This window comes from Scomber japonicus, chromosome 23, assembly GCF_027409825.1.
Source record: "Scomber japonicus isolate fScoJap1 chromosome 23, fScoJap1.pri, whole genome shotgun sequence".
In the NCBI taxonomy this organism is placed as follows: Eukaryota; Metazoa; Chordata; class Actinopteri; order Scombriformes; family Scombridae; genus Scomber; species Scomber japonicus.
Genome location: NC_070600.1, coordinates 7,109,451 through 7,129,377, shown reverse-complemented (window position 1 = coordinate 7,129,377; position 19,927 = coordinate 7,109,451). Strand labels below are relative to the sequence as shown.

Sequence of the window (19,927 nt, the reverse complement as noted above, 5' to 3'; positions counted from 1 at the left end):
TGTATGTGTGTGTGTGTGTGTGTGTGTGTGTGTGTGTGTGTGTGCGTGTGCATGTGTGAATTCTGTATTACTAAAATGATGACAGGCAAATGCTCTTACAAGAGTGCAGTAAATGAGATAATTAATCAGTTTGAAGGACTTTCAAATTAAATTGGGTTTAGGATTAAGTTTGAGTTTAGACATCTCATAGGGATGTTAAAGCAACTATAATCAATGTGTTTATATTAGCAGTGGATCACATTACTTGTATGTAAAAGGGGTCAATCATAGCAAAAAAAAAGGTTATTATATATCAGTGTTGTCTACACAGCTTGTTTCCAATGCCCACAAGTTGCCAAAAATCAGTTATTGCTGGTTTAAAGCTGAACTAAAATTAAAATTATCTCTACTTTTTCTGGAAGTAAATAAGTAAATGTGAACTATAATCAACAGTTTTACAGACATCTCTTTTACAATGATGGTCTATGGGGAAAATGCTTTTTTGGGCTGCAGAGGAATTTCCGCTGCAATACCTCAAATGGCCACTGGGTAAAAAATGGCTGATGGCTGTGTGGCCCCCTAACCAGTTCTTATGATACATCCATTATTAGCACTGATTCTCACTACAGGTTACTTTTCTATCTTGTTATTTTAACATCTGCTGAGTCACTGGTAGCTCCCACACAATCAGTGTTGTGTTTATCTCATGGTGTCTAGCGTTAGCTGCCACTTTATTATGGGTCCAGTCCAACATGGAGTAATGTAGGAATCATCCTGGTAATGTGCTCAAGTAAATCACAGATGGGACTAAGCAATGGCTAAAATTGTTAGTCATGACGTCATGTGCAAGCTAACCTATGTTAAGCTAGTACCTGTCTCACGTGCAATTTTTTATTCACATTTTATCTGACAGGACTTGTTGTTTCAAGTTGAAATATTCATCACTTACTCAAAAATACAGGTTAGGGTTAAGGGTTAAGGTTAGGGTTAGGTAAAACATTGCCTCTTCTACTAAATGTAATATTTTCCAGTATTTATTTATTTATTTTTGCCTTTTTTGAAAGTACATGGCACCGAGGCTGACAGGAAAGGGTTAGGGGAATGCAGCAAAGGTCCCTTGCCAGATTGGAACCAGGGACGGTTCCATTATGCGGCATGCACAATAACCACTCAGCTACCAAATCGCTCCCAGTATTATTTTTAGGCAAGTTAGTGTTGCTGGCCGGTAACAAGTCCATTTGAAGAGATGCAATGCAGTTAGCTCACACTGCATACTCAGAAATTCTTCTCAGCTGGAACACACTACAGTTTGATGTTATACTTAATATGAATGAATGCTAGTATGCTAGTGCCTGCCCAATCAAATTACAGCTCTGACATCATCAGTCATCTACAATACACAAATCTTTTGTATTTGATAATATACATTTTGATGAAACTGTTAACACAGACTGAGGAAATATGCTCTAATCTCAGTTAAAAACAGAATTTTAATTTTAGTTTGAGTAACCAGTCACAGAATGCCTGCTGTGAGTCACAAACTGCAACTATAATAGATCAGTATGTGTTGAATGTGTGTGTGCATACTGTACTACAATTCTAATTTTGTATGCATGTGACTGACAAACAGAGAAGTAGAAAAGAAAAAGAGATGAGACAAACTGAGAACGAGAATGAAAAAAAGGGTGAAAAAGAGAGAGAAGAAAAGGGAGGAAAATAGAGGTGGACTTTTCAGCTGTGTCGCCCTGGCAACCGCAGCCAGGAAACAGCAGGAGTGTTTTATTTTTCTGTTTTTTCCCCCCTTTTTTTCCTGGCATTTGCAGGGATGATCCAGGATGTGACATCAGGACCTTGCTGTCTAATGTCTGTGTGTGCAAACAATCTGCCAGGCAGCTTACAAGCAGCGCTCGTTATCTGAAATACAGACCCAGGCAGCTGGAGCCTTGACATTTAAAGGAGGCGGGATTCTAGCACGAGAGTAATTCATCTACTCGTTGTGCAGGTTATGAGGGGGAGAAAACACGTGCTGGACGCCTCGCTCTCTGTCTGTTCTCTTTAAGTCTTGGATGGATGCAGATATTCAATATGAGGAGGGATTTGTGGAGGAAACTACCTGAACACAAATATTTGGTGTATGGAAATATAACAAACAACATGTAGCAGAGAAAATACAAGTAAAAATGAATGTTCAACTCATTTAAAAGCCAGACATAGACAAATGAAGTAGATTCATAATGTAATTCTAATCATTCTAAAGTAATAACATTTTTAAAATAGAGTGCAGGAGCAATTACAATAGACACAAAGGCTGCCATTCCTCATAAATCTTTAAAGATCTGGTATTATGACCTTCTTTGACTCATTTTTTATGAATACTTTATTTTAAATCTATCAGTGATATTTTATTCACCAAACGTCGCTTAGACTTTTCAAAATTGATCTCTCCTTACAGCACACATTGCCATCTGTCCTTCAACAGGCTGTTTCAGAAGATATTTACATAAAAATCTGCATTGTTGATGAGCATCTATTGTGATTGGCTAGAGGTGCGGCCCCCACCTTTACCCTCAGCCAATCAGAATCACTACCTAAAGAATAATACAAATGATCATACACTGCATCTTTACCTGAAATCATGGCTGCAGCTGGAACCTTGAAACAGAAAATACCAGTTTATGAATTGGAGTCAGATTCTGAATGAAGGGAAAGACCTGCCATTTCAACAGGATGTTTCCTACAATGTAAAAGACCTTAAAAAAACAAACAAACAAAAAATAAAATAAAATAAACCATAGGTGGAGGTCACTAAGTTAGCTTTAGCACAGATATTTTATATAGCTGAGTAACAGAAAGAAACCTTCACCCAAGGATTGAAGATGAAAAAGTGGAGAATCCTGTGGTGTACTGAGTCTTGCTAAGCTGTAAAATGTACAGAACACACATTTCAAATATCAAAAGACCAAGGAAAGAGAATTGAGTTTGTTTTACAGCACAGGAGGGCTGACTGTCACTGTGATCAATCCAAGATGCAACTTTTGTTGTTGTTGTTGTTGTTTTTCTCACAATACCTCACCCTCTAATATGAAACACCCACCAACTGACTCTTAAAGTCGCCTTCCTATCAATAATACACGTTTCTTCTTGTTCCTTCAGTTAGATGTTTGAGCATCACTGTGCAGATTGATGTATGTGCAGAGTTGTTTTCACATCTCGTATCTCACACCCGCTGGGAAGTCTGCTCCCTGCTGCTCCCTGAGTTCATTGAAAATCACATTTTGAGGGGCGAGCATCATTTGTGACATCACAACTAGCTTGGAGCCAATCCTCCTCCAATATTCAACTTATACTAGTGTGATGTGGAAACATGAAGCCTCCAGTGCACACTGAGAATGGACTTTACAGTAATTTTTGACAAATTCTAAGTGTTTTTGGTGTGGAAAAATCATATCAGAAACAAATTAATATTCAAGCAAAACCACTAGATCCAGCAATATTTGGGGTTGCCTCTGCGGAAATCTCATTGTCAGTGGCATGGGGCGACACAGTGGCCTTTTCGTCGTCATTACTAGCACTTTAACAAGTTATTGTTAAAGTGGAAATCTGCTAAACCACCATCACATTCCCAATGGGTACACAATGTTATGTCGATTCTGAAGTTAGAAAAGCTGAAATATTCATAAAGAGGCTCAACCATGAGGTTTGATAAGGTTTGGCGTCCATTCCAATTCTACGTTATTTTGGAAAAGAAATTCGCTCCTAAACAGCAGACGTAGGCCCCTCCCCCGCCCACACACACACACACACACACACACACACTTTGCTATTGTGTTGTATCGTTGTTCTTCTTTGATGTGTTGTAAATTTTTATTTTCATGTCCTATGTTTTCTGATGTGTTGCACTGTCTGCATTTCAAAATTCAATAACATGTTTTTAAAATAGATAAATATATTCAAGCAAAGTATTTTATATGTCTTAAAACATGCTCACGTCTTTGAATGTGAATTATAAGTAAATGTAAAGTAAAATTGCCTATAAAAAAGGGATTCAGGTAGCAGCACAACACTGATTGTGTGAATGACACAGAGTATAATGATGGGCATGATGCAGAAGACATATTAAATAATGTTTTTCCTTAATTGCTCATTTATTGTAACACCAGACACAATGTAAATCCCAGAACTCTGTGCCTGTAAGTCTATTAGAAGTTTAGGTGTATCTGGTGTAACAATAGGTTACAAAACTGTTTGTAATGGGTTGCAGGGTTAGACGTTCATCAGGTCAAAACACCAATCTGAAACATCTAAAAGCTAACACAGCTGAATGGGACTGAAGTGATGTTCAAAATAAAGACACCTAGCAGACAAGGAGCCACATTAGCATGCATTTAGGGTCATGTTTCTGAATGTAAGTCCAATGTTCACTCTCGTTTTTGCTCTTTTGTGGTTTAACAAACTAACTACTGTAACTCTGTCTGTCATTAGATGCTGGCCTGATAAAGTGTTGTTATCAGAGCCGTTTACTTACTGCAGCTGTAAACAAGGCTACGAGAGTATTGAGATTTTTTTTTTTTTTTTTAAGATTTTGTTGGCATAGACACCTTTATTAATCAGTAGATTGACAGGAAACATGGGAGAGAGAGGGGGGTGACATGCAGCAAAGGACCTCCGATTCGAACCGGGGTCAGCTGCGTATATGGCATGCGCTATAACCACTCGACCACCTGCGCGCCAGAGTATTGAGAGTTAACCAAAACAATTAAGTTGCAGGCCAAAAAAAAAGTATTCGAAAAATGAGCTGAATGATTCTAAAATGCACCTGCAGAGCGTGGGGAAATGCAAAGTTTGTGACGATGCTCTGAAGGTTCATTATTCTAAGCAACACCTTTGACATTACACAGTGTAATTTTCCCCATTTGCAATTTTAAAAATATTGATTCGTGCGGCTTTAATATTCAAACATGATTAAAACAAGTCAATTCTGCATAAAGATTAGAATTTAAAATAATAGACAAAAAAGGGTCAAATGTATTGAATCAGCAGATCGACTAGCATGTAAAGCATATAGTACGTCACTTGGTGTTTGTCTGCTGCGATGTGGTAGTTAAATGAAAAGACTAAAGAAGGAAAAAGAGAAAATGTTATATTTCTGTTAAAGTATAGATGTGGGCACAACATGCATACTGGATATGACAGTCTAATACTTTATAAAGGTAGAGAGATAAGAAAAGAAGCAAGTCTAGCTTTGTATTGTCTATTTCTTTAAACTTTTTGGAAGATTTTCTGGCTGCATCCACGACAGTCATGAGATGCTCTTCCATGTTAAAATTGATCATTTGCTGTTGCCTTGTTTATCAGAAAACAAACATCCTACAAGCCAGATTTGTATTTAGGAACACATCTGTGTCCCATCTCCACTCATTTAGATGCTGCAGATTTTCAGTCTGCCAAATTTATTTGCCCACTGGTGGGAAACTGGCACACAAGATGAATATAAACAACATGCTTTAGGATGTTTTTCAGAGAGTTTTTGGATGATTTTCTTTTTTTAGGATCATGACATCTGATGATCTGATCCTCAAAGTGTAATTTAATGTTCTTGCCTACCTATTCTTGCTACTGTTCCCTGTTGCGTATGTTCGAATAAAGCAAGACTAAAGAATTTAATTCTTTATAAAAAATGGTTCCTCTTTCTTTCATGTTGCATACTCACCATTCTACCACACCTCAGATCAACTACACCAATTTCACAGAGGGCCAAACTGCCAAAATGTGGGATATGAGGAAATGTCAGATATTATCCTCCTGACAGCCTTACGTAACTCCTGAGCGTGTGTCAGGGATAATCCTCTTAGTGGGAGAAAAGTCGCCTTAATAGGAAACAAAACACAGTTTGCCTCCCCTGTCCCCTGCTTTTAATAATCAAAATGGAGTTTGTACGAAGGCCACCACACCAGCGTAATCCATGCTGGAGGACAAGCCTGTGCTCTCTAATCTATGATTATTTGTATGATCAAAATGACCAGATAGTGATCAACGTTGGATGAACAGATGTGTTTGTGTATTAAAATGCATGTGCAGGGACGCCCCACACAATGCCAATCACGGTAGGATTGTTTGGTTTTCAAAAATAAAAAGGTGTGTGACTTGGAGGAGGTGATACAAATTTTATACATTGAAATTTTAAATTGAAAAAAGATAAAATGGAGGCTGGTTGTTTAAAAAAAAAAAAAAATCATCTCTGTTTTCCAGCAGACAAACTCATAAATACCCAGTGTCTTGATCTTGAAGACTGTGTTGTGCCTCATAAATTACAGAGCGATAAGGATGAGTTCTGATTGTAAAAAAAAGTCTTCTTATCTGCACTGAGAGTGATAACAAGCTGGGGAGCCTTGAGGCCAGCTGCACAATGCCTCAGTCTCAGTGTACACAAACAAAAGGTTGAAGGATGGGAAACGCAATGAGCAAATCATTTCCTCAGTGGTGTAGGTTGCTAAAAGAAAGAAGATATTATGTCAATTCACTCAAAAATCTCTTAAAAACAATATTTGTATCATTTTTAATAAGACTTGGCCAAAATAATAATGGTATTAGATCAGTGGTGTCCAACCCTGCTCTTGGAAAGCTACTACTCTGCATGTTTTAGGTCTCTCCCCACTCTAACACACCTGATTCTAATAATGAACTTGTTTTCAAACCCTTTGATGAGCTTCGGCTGCTTGATAATCAGCTAATACTTAGAGTCTTGGAGGGTTGGAGACCACTGTATTAGATTGTAAAACATGATAACTATGTAAAAATCTGCATCGGCTGATATGAAGCCACACTCTCTGGCTCCATCTAGTGGTGTGAAAGAGAATAACAGGTTTGGCTGTGGCAGACCATTGAGGTCACCTCTGTTTATTTTTTTCTTCTTTGTGAATTTAAAGGGTTTAGCAACCTGGAGTAAGTCAACATTCTACAACTACAGTTTTTAGACTGCATATGTTCAAATTTGACCGATTTTAGCTCAACTGTATATAAAACAGACCTCATCATTTTCCTATTTTATACCTGGCAGTGTGGCTTTGAAACAGCCTTTACAGATTCACTTGGGAAACATTAAGATATAAATGAACAATTAACAGAATAAATTAAACAAGAAAAATGCTAATACTAAAAAATAATGGTTTCTGATCTGGGGGTTGCATTAGGGGGACTCTTGCCCTACTTTTACCAATGTTAATAAGAATAAGAATAAAAACAAATGTCCTGTATATAACAACATTCTTTATTTAAATATATTAAAAATAGATAATGTGTAAATAAAAAATATACAGAACTATGCTAAAGTTTTCTGCAGCATGACAACAAGCTGTCATAAAGAACTGTCTTAAGTGACGAGTCCTGCAACAGATGGTTTGGCCTCCACAGAGGCCTGATCTCAGCATCATGAAGTCAGCCTAGGATAACATGAAGAGACAGAGGCAGTTGAAATACTGAAATCCACCGAAGAACTGTGACAACTTCTCCAAGATGCAGGAACAACCAACCTGACAAGTAGCTGAAAAACTGTGTGCATGTGTACCAAAGAGAACTGCTTCTATTTTAAAGAGAAAGCAAAAGTTTTCATTTAGGTTTCTTCTCTTTACTGAACTTGAAGTAACTACTTATGGAATTATTTTATAAAGTATCCTCACTTTACTTTTAGAGTGTGAAGCTTATGCACAGAATTATGAACAGCTGTGTTTTCCTAGAGTCAAAATATAATTGTCATGTACTTTTACATATCTAGTATACTGGAGTGGTTTTCATTGGATTTTAGTGGATGATAAAGTTATAATTGTCATAATCACTGTGTTAGATGGCTGACTGTAAAATCTCAGGGAGCTTGAGGGTCACTGGAGTCAATATCAGCTGACTCTGGGCAAGAGGTACAGTACACCATGGACAGGTCACCAATCAATCACAGGGCTTACGTAGACAGACAACCATTCACACTCATATTCACAATTAAGGGCAATTTAGAGCCACCAATTAACCTCACCTGTGTGTTTTTGGTCTGTTGGGGGAAGCCGGAGCACCCGAAGAGAACCCACACTACACAGGCATGTGGAGAACATGCCGTATTTGCTTAGTTGTGTGCTTGCCTGTCAATAAAGTTAAACTTGTTGACTGTTCAACTGACTTATACTGTACATTAAAACTTTATTACAATAGCAATGAATTTGAGTGAACTAATTAGAACAGAATGAACGAATTGTCTATTTTCCTGCTAATTCCTCCCAAATTATAGAATTCTTTCCAGGGAACTTCTTGGAAATTGTTCAGAAATTACAGACCATGAAGTTACCATTACATTTATTTAAGATTTATTTGCCTTCATTGAGTGATTTATTTCTTACCAGAGACTGATCATAATGAGAAAGATGGACATCTTAATCTGTAGGGAGGTTGATGATATTGGTAGAGTTGCTGAATCCTAAATACCAACCCCACTTGAATCCATAAACTTTGACAATGTTCAAGAAAGACAAAGTCAAATCGCTTAACAATAAATATTGTTTATTACTGCAGTTATCAATCTAAATTCAAATGGAAAGCATTTCCAATTTAAGCAAACTGTGGACACAGCCACAGTGTACCTATTTTATTGCACTACACTATAGCAGAGCAGATGACCTGACATTCATTTAAATATCTTTATTTACAATAAAGCAAAATGTGAACTCCTAAAATAAGGAGAAATGTAAACAGGGTGTGTCATTCAGTAAGCTCTGGAGTGAATTCCTCATCTAAAATCTGTAAAAGTTTTGTCTTGCTTGAAGTCTACATTCAGGATCTGAAGACATACGCTGCTGAGTCCATGGTAGGAACTATCCGGAGAAAAAAAAGGTAGCAAATCTTGCTGCCAAATCTTCAAGAGGACATCTGCCATGTATGCAGCCACGAGGGCTCCATGGTCACTAGGAGACCCTGCTGGATGCAGTTCGTCAACTGTCCACGAGGAGGTGCTGGTCTGGCATGGCAGGCGGAAGGTATGGGGGTTCCAGTGTCATGCAGGAAACCCAGCAGTCCTCTACCCCTCTACTGTGCACTGAAAACCAAAACAGCTGACAACCTGGAAATCAGAGAAACATTATAATTTGGAAAGGACTGTACACACAGAAAAAAATAAAAGCTTCATATGTTAAATGTTTTATTCCATTAATGTTTGTGTTGTTGTACTTATTTTCAATAGTTTTGGCTCTCTTTTATAATATTTAATTTAATTCCTACAGACACAAATGAATGTGAATTTTCCTTTAAAGAAACCCCTTTTTGATGCAACATGATTTTTAAAAATCTATCTTACTATTACGCACTACTTTCCAGACTCCTTTAAGATACTACTCAATTTAAGAGATAATATTGAAATCATAATGCATGACTTTGTATGACTCCTAAAGAAAAACATTTCCAGATATTTAATTTCAACAGCTCCCCTGTGAACTAAGCTAAATCATTTTTATAACATGTAATTTCAGTGAATCAGAGTTCTGCTGTGTGAAATATGACGTCGAATTTATCAGAAGAACCGAGTACATTGTGAAAAGTATGTTTAATAAGTTAATTTACATTTAAAAAAAGTTAGCTCTATGTAAAGTAAATTAATGTGATGTTTCCCCATTTGTTTTCACAGTAGCTGCTGATATGTTAAATTGTAGTTCCACTGAATGAAACAGCATAAGCTCTCACTCTGTTTTGTCAGGTAATAAACATTAACAGTGTCTGATAATAATGAAGCACTGCCATTATTTATGGTTAGGAGTTCCAATTAAGCTATCTCTGTTGTTTTTTGCCCTTAATATTTTGGTGTATTTTGATGTGCTTGTTAACAAGAAGAAAGACAATGTTTTATGATGTGACTGCTGTGGTTAAGGTTTGGTTAGGTGAAGGCACGAAATCCACAGGGTTAAGGAAGATCATGGTTTGGGTTAAAATGCACATCAAGGGACACAATTTTCAGTGCAAAACGCTCTTAGAACAGTGGGCTTTTGTTTTTTGGGATAATGAGTTGTCAGGCTTTCAGCCCAATGGGAAGATTTTGGAAACTAATGAGGTTTCAGAAAAATGGGCTGTCGGACTAATGGCATGGCACCATTGTGAACAGGGCGTGCTTTTTAGGCAATAACTCTAACCCCACCAACTAAAACCTGGGTTAGTTCATGTAGAATACAAGCCATGAAGAGCTTAAGAACTTCGACATACAGTTTCTGAATCTCTAACTGTACCAGTTCAGGGCCATTCCTTGTGGTGGGCCACATCATTCTTCTTTTTCTCATTTTTCTCCTTCTGCAGTCTCTCCAGTTCGGCTTCATACATCATCTCCTGGATCAGGTACTTCTCCCTACGCATTCGATCTCGAAGGTCCTTTGGAAGGTCGGGGATCAGGTATGCAATCAGAGTCTTGATGGCAAAGACCATGTGCTACAAAAAAAAGAGCATGATATCACAGAGCCAGAGCCATATGTCCATAGTAAAACATAGCTAAATGGAGCATCACACCATTTAGCTTTGTTTTGTCTACCAACTCCTGAGTAAATATCTCCTTAGCTGCTAAATGCTTCACTAGGTTGCACAATTTACTTTAACTTCACCTCCTCTACTGGAGTAAAAACTGCTAACCCTAACCCAGCTATTTGGCAGTAATGGCAGTGGTATAGGTATGTCTTTAAATAAATTGCATTAACTTATTGTTCTGTCAGCAATCAAGCTAAGCTAATGAGTGCTTGGATAACTTTATTTTCCTTCTTCAATAACTTTTTATTGAACGAAATGTTGTTTAATGGCAAACAAGAGCTCAGGAGGAAGTAAACAGCACATTAGGGAGAAAATAGAGAAAAGCTGTAAAATTGTGAATGATTGATGATGATAGCATGTTAGCTACAGAAATTAGCTTTGGGATTAGTCAATGTGTCACAAGATGTTTGGCCTCCCCTGTTCTGCATGGGTGAGCATTATGAGTTTGTTGCTTTTAATCTTCTTTTAACAAGTGCCTTTTTGAAACACATTGATTTGTGTAGTTACTCCTTGACTGTGTCCGACATCACTACCTATATATACTACTGTATATAGTGCACTACATTTACCCTCTGCCATTTTATTTGAGCATCTGAATGCTGAGTGTGTAAATATCTACACTAAATTTTGCTCTCAAATATTCCACCATGAAACGAAAATAGTAGTGTCCATGGTATGTACACTACTTTCTGCTCATCCCACAATGCAATGCTTCACATTTTAAAGACATGAAAACTATTGTCACATGACTCCACAGCTGATGGTGATGACAAGAAATTATGACGATTAGTTAGTGTCTGAAATCTTCAATTGCTGCTCTTTATTGAGTGAACTATTTAGTGTTCATTCAATAGTGAGTAGTGAATTAGTGAATAAGGGAGTGACTTCAGACACAGTCCTTGACAATGGACTTGTGGACTAAGTTAAGCAAGGCTCATTTAGAGCTCCTGTAAACGTCCTAATTAGTGACAATGTGTGCACATGGTACTTGACTTGAGGCAGCTGATTAAAAGAGCAGTAAAAACAGACAAAACACAGGAATTGGAAAACGTTCACAAACACTGTGTTCAAAACCTTCAAATGATTGGAGAGAAGCTTATACAGGCTTTCCTTTTTTGACACTGCCTTTTATTTTATACGACAATCTAAAACTGGTTTGCTTGTATCAAAAAAAGTATTTGTCTGGTTAGTGTTGCAAAGTATCGAGGACCATGAATTTAAGACCTTTCCAAATGATTTTCTGATGGAGCCTCTTTAAGTTAATGTCGTTAAAGGGGAGAAATGAAAGTCATTTAGATTCAAACATCACCAGATCTCTTAATCAGCAACATCTTTATACGCTGTGAGCAAATTACATCCAAATGCTGAAGAAGACACTCATGAATGAAGACAGAAAACTGCATTGACAAAACAATATCAAAGGAATCTAATTCCAATCCCTTCCTGATGTTTGGCATCGTTTGTCAAAAACTATGTGAAAACAACTGACCTCAAAAACAATGATGAATGCCAGCCGGGCTGCCAGGACGTGCCAGAACTGCAGTGTGTACGAATAGGGATCAGCAGAGTCTGGAGGCTCCCTGTAGTCACGATATCTGGTGTGTCAAACAGTGGAAGTCAAAGGTTGTCACAAAGTGATGATATCTAAGCGATGTCACTGAGTGAAAAACCCTTCACTGCAGTCAAACTCAACATGCTGACAGCATCTGTGCAAATTCAAGCAAAACATCTAAATAACATCTTTTCACTGTATGTCTACTTATTCTTGTTGTAATTTTGTCTTCGTATTTTCTCTTATACTCCTGTTTATTCTCTGTATTTTATGATTTCTATACAGTACCAGTTAAAAGTTGGACACACTTTCACATTCACATCAATGAGAAATTGTGTCCAAACTTTTGACTTGTACTGTATGTGCAGCTTAGTAAGATTGTACAAAAAGCACAGAGCCTGCATTTTGGTTTATGGGGATAAAGTGATGGATGAACACGCAAAATGGGTTATGCAATCCATCTTGGGGTTGCACAAATGTTTGCAGCAAATGCTTGTTAAAAATAAAAAGGTTTATTTGCATCAAGCATTTCTCTTTTTTTAAATGTAACAGATACAAGGGGGGAAACCATAGCTCAGGTGCAGAAGTATAGTTTTAGCATGCTTGATATTATACTCGATGAGCACTGGAAACTTTTGGTGCAGGGACACACATACAAACACACTACCTGCAATACTTCACAGCTTCTTTTATCAGCTCCGAGCCATTCGTCCTCGGCTGTGATCTCTTCTCAAAGTCAGACACGAGGAAAACTGAGAGACTGGCGTTGACGTAACCCATCATACACCTTAGGAACACACAAAATATCACTGAATACTTAATACTGCATCTAAAGACATTAACATAACTAAAGAAAGTAGTTAAACATGAAAATAAACAATGAAACCGAAAGATTCAAAAGCCACAGTCACTCACCCCTCCCCTGCTCGGCCCTGACCAGCACAGGGCCCATACTTGTAGGCATAAACAAGGCGAGGGATGAAGTCTGAGGTAACAGCGATGACAAAGGCGTTGGTGATGACGGACAATATACCGATCCCCTCTAGAATACCGTACCAGATCCCTGCCAAAAAAAGAAAAAACATTATCTTTAGATTAGGGGAAAAAGAAACAAAAACATAAATGTGCCATGTCTTATGTACCTATGTCTTTGGCTTGTGATGGCAGAGGTCGCCGCCACTGTGTGACAAACTTGTAGGCATCTAAGCGGATCTCAATGATGTTGTTCAGCAGCGCTAAGAGAGGCGCCAGAGGGAAGGCTGCCACAAAGATGGTGGTGAATCCGAACTGTAGAACTGAAACACAACACAACATCATCATCAGCTAGCTGCTAACATCCCATCCCTCATCATCCTAGGAACACTGGGAGCTACAGGCGTATGTAAGAAACCATCTGGTGTGTTAGGTTAGGAAAGGGAGGAAGTGGGGTGATAATACTCTTTAGGTTCATTACTATAACCCTTTTAACATTACACATGTATTAGGGTTAGGGTTAGCAGAAGTACCCTAACCCTAACCCTATAAATGTATTAAGTTAACCAACACATATAAACGAAGGACTATTTTTACAATTTGTTGTTTGTCCTTTTCATATTTCAATTTTTTTTTAAATCAATTTGATGATAGACAGCAGAGACAAACATGAGCATGTGGAAAAGCTCCTGGCCCACATTCAATCCAAGGCAAATCAGTGTCGCAGTTACATAACATGCGTGTCAGCTGCTAGGTCACTAAATGGAAAAATGTATTACTGTTAAAAAAAAAAGTACAGCAGAAGATTAAACTGGAGTGCATTTGGGATAACCTTAAACCTACAAATCTGATATTAAAGGTTGTAGCATTCACATAGGTAGTGGTTTATCATCTCTGCAGCCTAAATATGTAAATGACATACGTACTCATCTCCAAGTATTCATCAAAGAGACCGTAGGCATTCATCGGCTGTAGGTTGTAATCCCTCTCCCACTGTGGGAAGCTGGCCTTAGCCTTCTTTCCGTGCTCTCTCCTCAGCCGCCGCCGCGTCCACCAGTTCTGGATAAGCCTGACAACCACAACAAAAACAACAAAAACAACAAAAGATAGCAGCAAAAATCAATTCAGTAGAGAAACATAAGGATACTATTTGATCTGTTATTCATCTGCAATCAGTACAGTTAAAAAAGAGTATGTATGTTGTCACTGATTTATTTGAATCATTATGTCTGACATGTGCCAAGCACCACTGAAAAACACACTAACTTCATTTTAAAGGTTATAAAAATGCGTCTGGAACTCACGGGTAGCCAAGCTCCATGAAGTTGTTCCAGGTCTGTTTTAGCACCATGATGATCCCCATCTGCATGCAGAGGTCGATGAGACAACCACTGGGGTGGCACTGCAGCAAGGATAGAGAGAGACAGACAGAGAGAGGGAGATGATCAAACTCTAAAATGTAAGCAAAAAACTGGGGGTACTCTGGGGGTACTCTGCATTGCCTCATCATTCTCAAGACTCATCAATCATTCTTCACTTCAGTCAGGTACTCGAGAAAAACACCCAATCTCTCAATCTCTGTTGGAAATTCAAGCAAACACAATGCAAAGGAGAGCCTTGGCATGATTTAAAGTCCCTACTGCGATTACTTACGTACATATGTATATATATTCTCATATTTCAGTTACCATTTCTGCTCACCAGTCAAGCTTAATTTGCACACGCCCACACATTCCTGCAAAAGAGGTCTAATCAGGCAATATAAGTGAGGGCACCTGTGTGGGTGGACTATAGGTGTGTAGGGGCTTTAACGGAACTGTTACAGGCTGGCCTACGCAAGAGTGTAGACTTTTTATGCTAAGGTTCTGCTTTTAAGGGCAAGATGCGTCCCAATTCTATAAGTGTATATTTATACATATATATACAGATATGCAGGATGTAATATATTTATAGACCTCACAGTGCAACTTCAGAAAGCCACTACCAAATAAACTACACACAAAAAAATATATATTTATATTTAATTATTTTTCTTAATTCAAGTTTAATACATATGTAGATATGTTTTTTGTTTATAGGAATTTAGTATTTAGCAGTATTTGTAGGAATTTATAATTATAAGTTTATTGTTTCAGTGCACTAATGTTGTGTTTGAGAACTACACTGTAAATTGTATGTGTGTTTTATTCTGTGTATATATAATATTAATGGTCAATATATTGATATTGGAATTGTTTTTATTCCCTAATATCAGTATTGGCATCGGCCCTAAAAATACAGTATTGGTCGGCCCTAATACTGACTGCACAGACAGCACACTATGATGATCAATAATGCATTGCACTGTGGGATTATAGTGTGCATCAATAGTATGCAATGTGACTTTTTTGGAGTATATGTAACTCAAAAAGCTGCTTATTGTTAGTATTTACTACCTAATTGGTAACATTCTCTGTATCTGTAGCACTCAGAACTAAACCTATTTTCATTCTGGACAAAGTCCATCGAATCAGGTTCAGATTTTCCAGGGTTGCCCTATCACACATGTAGCACGCAGCAGGAGATTGTCCGTTTCGCCTAAACCAAATGGAGTATTTCCAGTGGGTCAGAAATCACAGGAAGTCCTCACAGCGGAGCATTTGGGCCCAGTCGAAATAATGTGGCTTAGGTCTACTGATTGTTTAGGCTGCTGTAGTCACACATGAGACATTACATGGACTTTGTCTGGTCCATCTTACTTGGACATTTGTGTCCTCACATATAGCACCTGCTGGTAATTTCCAGAACATTTCAGGGATGTATGAAAGTGGTTTTAATGTGCTGGTAATCTGTTGGTTGTAAATTCCATCTTTTCATATTATATTGATAGATTGGTAGTATCTTAAATCTAATCAGGACTTAAGATGGAATAGTTTACAACCCTGAATGACTCTATTAAGCTTAAAAAAAGTCAATTTACATGAAAGTCACAGTACGGGCCTGTAACACCAACACAAGTGTTTTGTTGTAAGTAAGAAACATTTCAGATGTTACTATTCAGCTTGTAGTAGCTTTTGCAAATGTTCATTAAAAGGCCAATAAACTTGTGTATGTACAATGATGATTCTGCATGGCCAAAAAAAGGCTGACTGAGGCTGTACTTGTACTGTACATGTCAATTCATATAGAATTTGTCATTTCAATTTTTGTAGCCAAGGGAACAAGTGGGGCCGCATTAGTACAGCATCTAAAAGCGCCATCTCAGGCCTTTTGTCCCCTTAGACCACTTCAGTGTGTTGTTTCCCCGCATGTTCCCATAAGTACTGCTGGCTACACTTACTGCTGATGGGGGTTAAATGCCTGGTGGTTAGGCATACAGTAATTGCTTAATGTCCAATTTAGAAATAACTGGATCCATAATGCTTTGCTGTTATTCCCCCGTGGAAAAGCAAAGTAATTACTCACTTCTTCCAGTTTCCAGCGATTGATGAGGCGTAGATATGCACCAGGCCGACCTGTAAATCTGTCAACCAAAGTAAAAACCATATTTTAAAGTAATGCAATGTGGCAACTTTATTATCAGTTGATGTAAAAGGCAATATTTTACGATCTTTTCACCTAAGGTAGCCTGCTGTTTCAATTGTCTTTTCTTTGTTTTTGCTTTTATTGTTTCTGCCTTCATTTTTTGCTCAGCATATTTTATTACATTTGTATGAAATAGGTTTTCTTGTTATCATGCATTGATTGTAACTGTTAGAAATCCGAAATTTACAACATTTTCATACGTTCTCACCTTCCCAAAAAGAAGGCGATGTAGAAAGTTGAACTGTTGAGGTTGACGAACTGAAAAAGGAACATCTTGAGGGTGAAGCTGTTCTCCCACTCCGACTCTGTCCTTGGTTGCTCTGTAGCGACGGGGAGAGAAGCCAGAAGTAGTGAGATAAACTGAGCAAGCAGACTGGGAATTTTAGTAAGCTGACCAATGGGACAAATGAGATTAATTTGTAGGGCAATCACACAGTCAGTGACCTAGACCAAAGTAAATATTAATTCTCTTAATGGCTCTGAATTTGACTGCTCGCTAAACCCCTACCCTGAACATTGTCAGAACATAGCTTAGCGACAGGAACTAGGCATGGCTGACCTGTCACGCTTTGGATTTCTCTCTCTCTCTCTCTCTCTCTCCCTCTCTATCAACCCAAACCGGTAAAGGCAAATGGCCGCCCACCTAGAGCCTGGTTCTGCTTGAGGTTTCTTCCCATTAAAGGGGAGTTTTACCTTGTCGTTGTCGTTTTCTCATGAGGGAACATTGGGTCTCTTTAAATGAAATGAAAGTACAGAAAAGTGGCTTGAGATTTTGTTGTGATTTGGCGCCATAAAAATAAAAATTGATTGATTGATACATGGCTGAGTGGTGTGCACGGGCTGTTGTAAGAGAGATTGGAATGCTCCAGATTTAAAAGTAATAACATAATTATTGTGACAGACCTATATGGAGATGATGCTTTTTAAGCAACAGTTGTAATACTGCAAATAATCACTAGGGAACAATGGCAGCAAGGCTGAGCAGAGGCACTGTATCCAGCTCTATTAATACATCCATGGCCAACGTCAATGTACAATTGTAGTTAAACCTGCATTAAAAGGTCAATAATAGTAGATATGCTGGTAACGCCAACTTACCTAAATTAGTGAGCAAGAGAGCAACTTTTTCATAGAGCTAGGAAAAAAAACAAGATTAGAAGTCATTGCTGAGGAAACGAGTTAAAAGCACATACATTATATCGTTATTTTATTCAGAGGATATATTGTAGATTTATACAGTACATATGCCTATTAGTATGTCTGTACACATTTAGTTTAGTGTATTATTTAATTAGTTTATTTGGCAGTGGGCCAAATAAATCATCCTGTATCTTGGTTGTATTATATTACGATTATCAACCTTTTTTTAATTAGTTGACCAACCATTGTCTGTACCACTGCATCTCTGCACCACTGCTGTTGATGGACAGCAGAAACTCACCACATTGAGAAGCATGATGACGCAGAAGTTGATGCAGACCGCTGTGCCCGTAGTCGCCACCTGAGAGTTGTTCCTGATGAGAGCCCAGCCAAACGCGGCAAAGGTGCTGACGGTGATCACGCGATAAATGACGATGCCAAACACAGCGGCGATCACCACCAATATCTGTGACAAGTGACAAAAATACCATTACTACAAACAACAACTAATGTCAACTTTACATTGGCCTTATGCTGTAAAACTGTATCGATCAAGTGATTTACAAAATGCATAACATAGGAGTCTGTACATCGAGTACAATAGGTGGTCAACAAATGCATAAAAACTGTAAACATACTTAGAAATGAGCACAAACAAAATTTTCCCTTTCCTTTAAAAAGAACACAGTTCAAAGAGTGGCACACCTGTTAATTCACTCCAGTAACTCACCATGAAGAATATCCCAGATGCTGAGACGATGAGACGACTGTATTTGTCTGTGAAGTCTTGGTAAGGCTCAGGCTTTCCAGATATGGGGTTCGTCCTCTCTTTCTTTGAGTATTTGGCCTCAAACTGGGGGCGTATTTCATCCTGCAAACATGACACACATGAGCAAACTCTCGAAGAACATTTGATAAAAGACAAAGACCTGTTAAATCAAACCCATTCAACACTTATCCATTTATGACTTAACAACTCCAGTATGTAGGATTTAATGGCATCTAGTGGTGAGGTTGCAGATTTCAACAAGCGTCCCCTCGAAAAATGAGGGAGGACCTACAGCAGCTGCAAGACTCGCAGAAAATGCGAAAGGCCCTCTCTAGAGCCAGTATTTGTCCATTCTGAGCTAGTAATGAAAACACAATGATTCTTATTTTCAGGTGATTATACACTAATTAAAACACATTTATGAATATTATATTCCATTTCTACCAATGATGTTCTGCTAGATGCCACTAAATTCTGCACACTGCACCTTTAATTAGTAATTAGTCTAAAACTGTTGGTTGTTGATCACCTTAAAATTGTACGCCCACTATTTGAGGATGTAAAGTAATGTGTAAAGTCAATAGAAATGCACAGATATAAAGGATATTATACTGCAGTGCCAATGAGCGATACAGTATAATATCAGGACCCAGGAACTAGGGCAGCAAAATAAAATGCAGCCATTATTACTGCATTACAGTTGCAGCACAAAATGTTTAAAATAAAAAGGTTTTAGTTCTTGATTGTGAATCAGCCATACTTGCTGCAGGTACCAACCAGGCATACAGTCACTAATGCAGTTTATTATCTCAGTTCTTATCTCACAGCAGACTGAGGCTCTGAGTCATTCTCCCACCCGCAAACAGCAGCCTTTCAAACAACACACTTATCAGTCAGCGTCAAAATGATTGACAGACGAGGGTTGGAGGTTGATACATAACAGCAAGAGCATTATAAACCCACCAAAATTTCTGACAAAACCAATCATTATATTCTCATACGACAGTTGTGTAAGGGCTTAAATTGTACATTTCCAGTAAGTCATAAATTGATCTGAGAGAGACTTTCTTGGTGCAGACTCCATCCAAACACATGCAAACCTGACACTGCAGTATCTCTTTACAGCTGCTCACAAACCAAATGGTCTTACCTAACCCTTCACTTAAAAAAAAACACTATCTTGTCATTACATTCATTACATATCTAGGTGAGTAGACTAGCTACATATGTAGTTGATTCCAAATGAAGTAACTATGTCACCTCTTCTTCCTCCCAGTCAATGAGGTCCCAGTCGTATGCGAGGACGGCTCTGCGCCTTTTCCAGAACTCAAGGAAGACTGTTGCTGAAATATGAGAAAAACAGTGTTAGGAGCACGGGACCATTTGTGGCTTGTCTTTTACCTGGATTAATG

At 38.1% G+C, this 19,927-nt stretch overlaps 1 protein-coding gene across 1 annotated transcript in view; it reads right to left on the bottom strand.

The window, feature by feature from the left end:
• Nucleotides 1–10,233: 10,233 nt before the first annotated feature.
• LOC128353268 (anoctamin-4-like) overlaps nt 10,234–19,927 on the bottom strand; it is a 28,435-nt gene continuing 18,741 nt past the window's right edge. Inside the window, exons 14-26 of the mRNA XM_053313962.1 lie at nt 19,776–19,858; nt 18,477–18,617; nt 18,048–18,212; nt 17,705–17,741; nt 16,815–16,926; nt 16,487–16,544; nt 14,347–14,444; nt 13,969–14,111; nt 13,213–13,365; nt 12,986–13,133; nt 12,738–12,857; nt 12,008–12,113; nt 10,234–10,425 (exon numbers count right to left, since the gene is read on the bottom strand). Of these exons, the coding sequence (XP_053169937.1) occupies nt 10,234–10,425; nt 12,008–12,113; nt 12,738–12,857; nt 12,986–13,133; nt 13,213–13,365; nt 13,969–14,111; nt 14,347–14,444; nt 16,487–16,544; nt 16,815–16,926; nt 17,705–17,741; nt 18,048–18,212; nt 18,477–18,617; nt 19,776–19,858 (1,556 nt within the window). The remainder of the gene's footprint in view (nt 10,426–12,007; nt 12,114–12,737; nt 12,858–12,985; nt 13,134–13,212; nt 13,366–13,968; nt 14,112–14,346; nt 14,445–16,486; nt 16,545–16,814; nt 16,927–17,704; nt 17,742–18,047; nt 18,213–18,476; nt 18,618–19,775; nt 19,859–19,927) is intronic.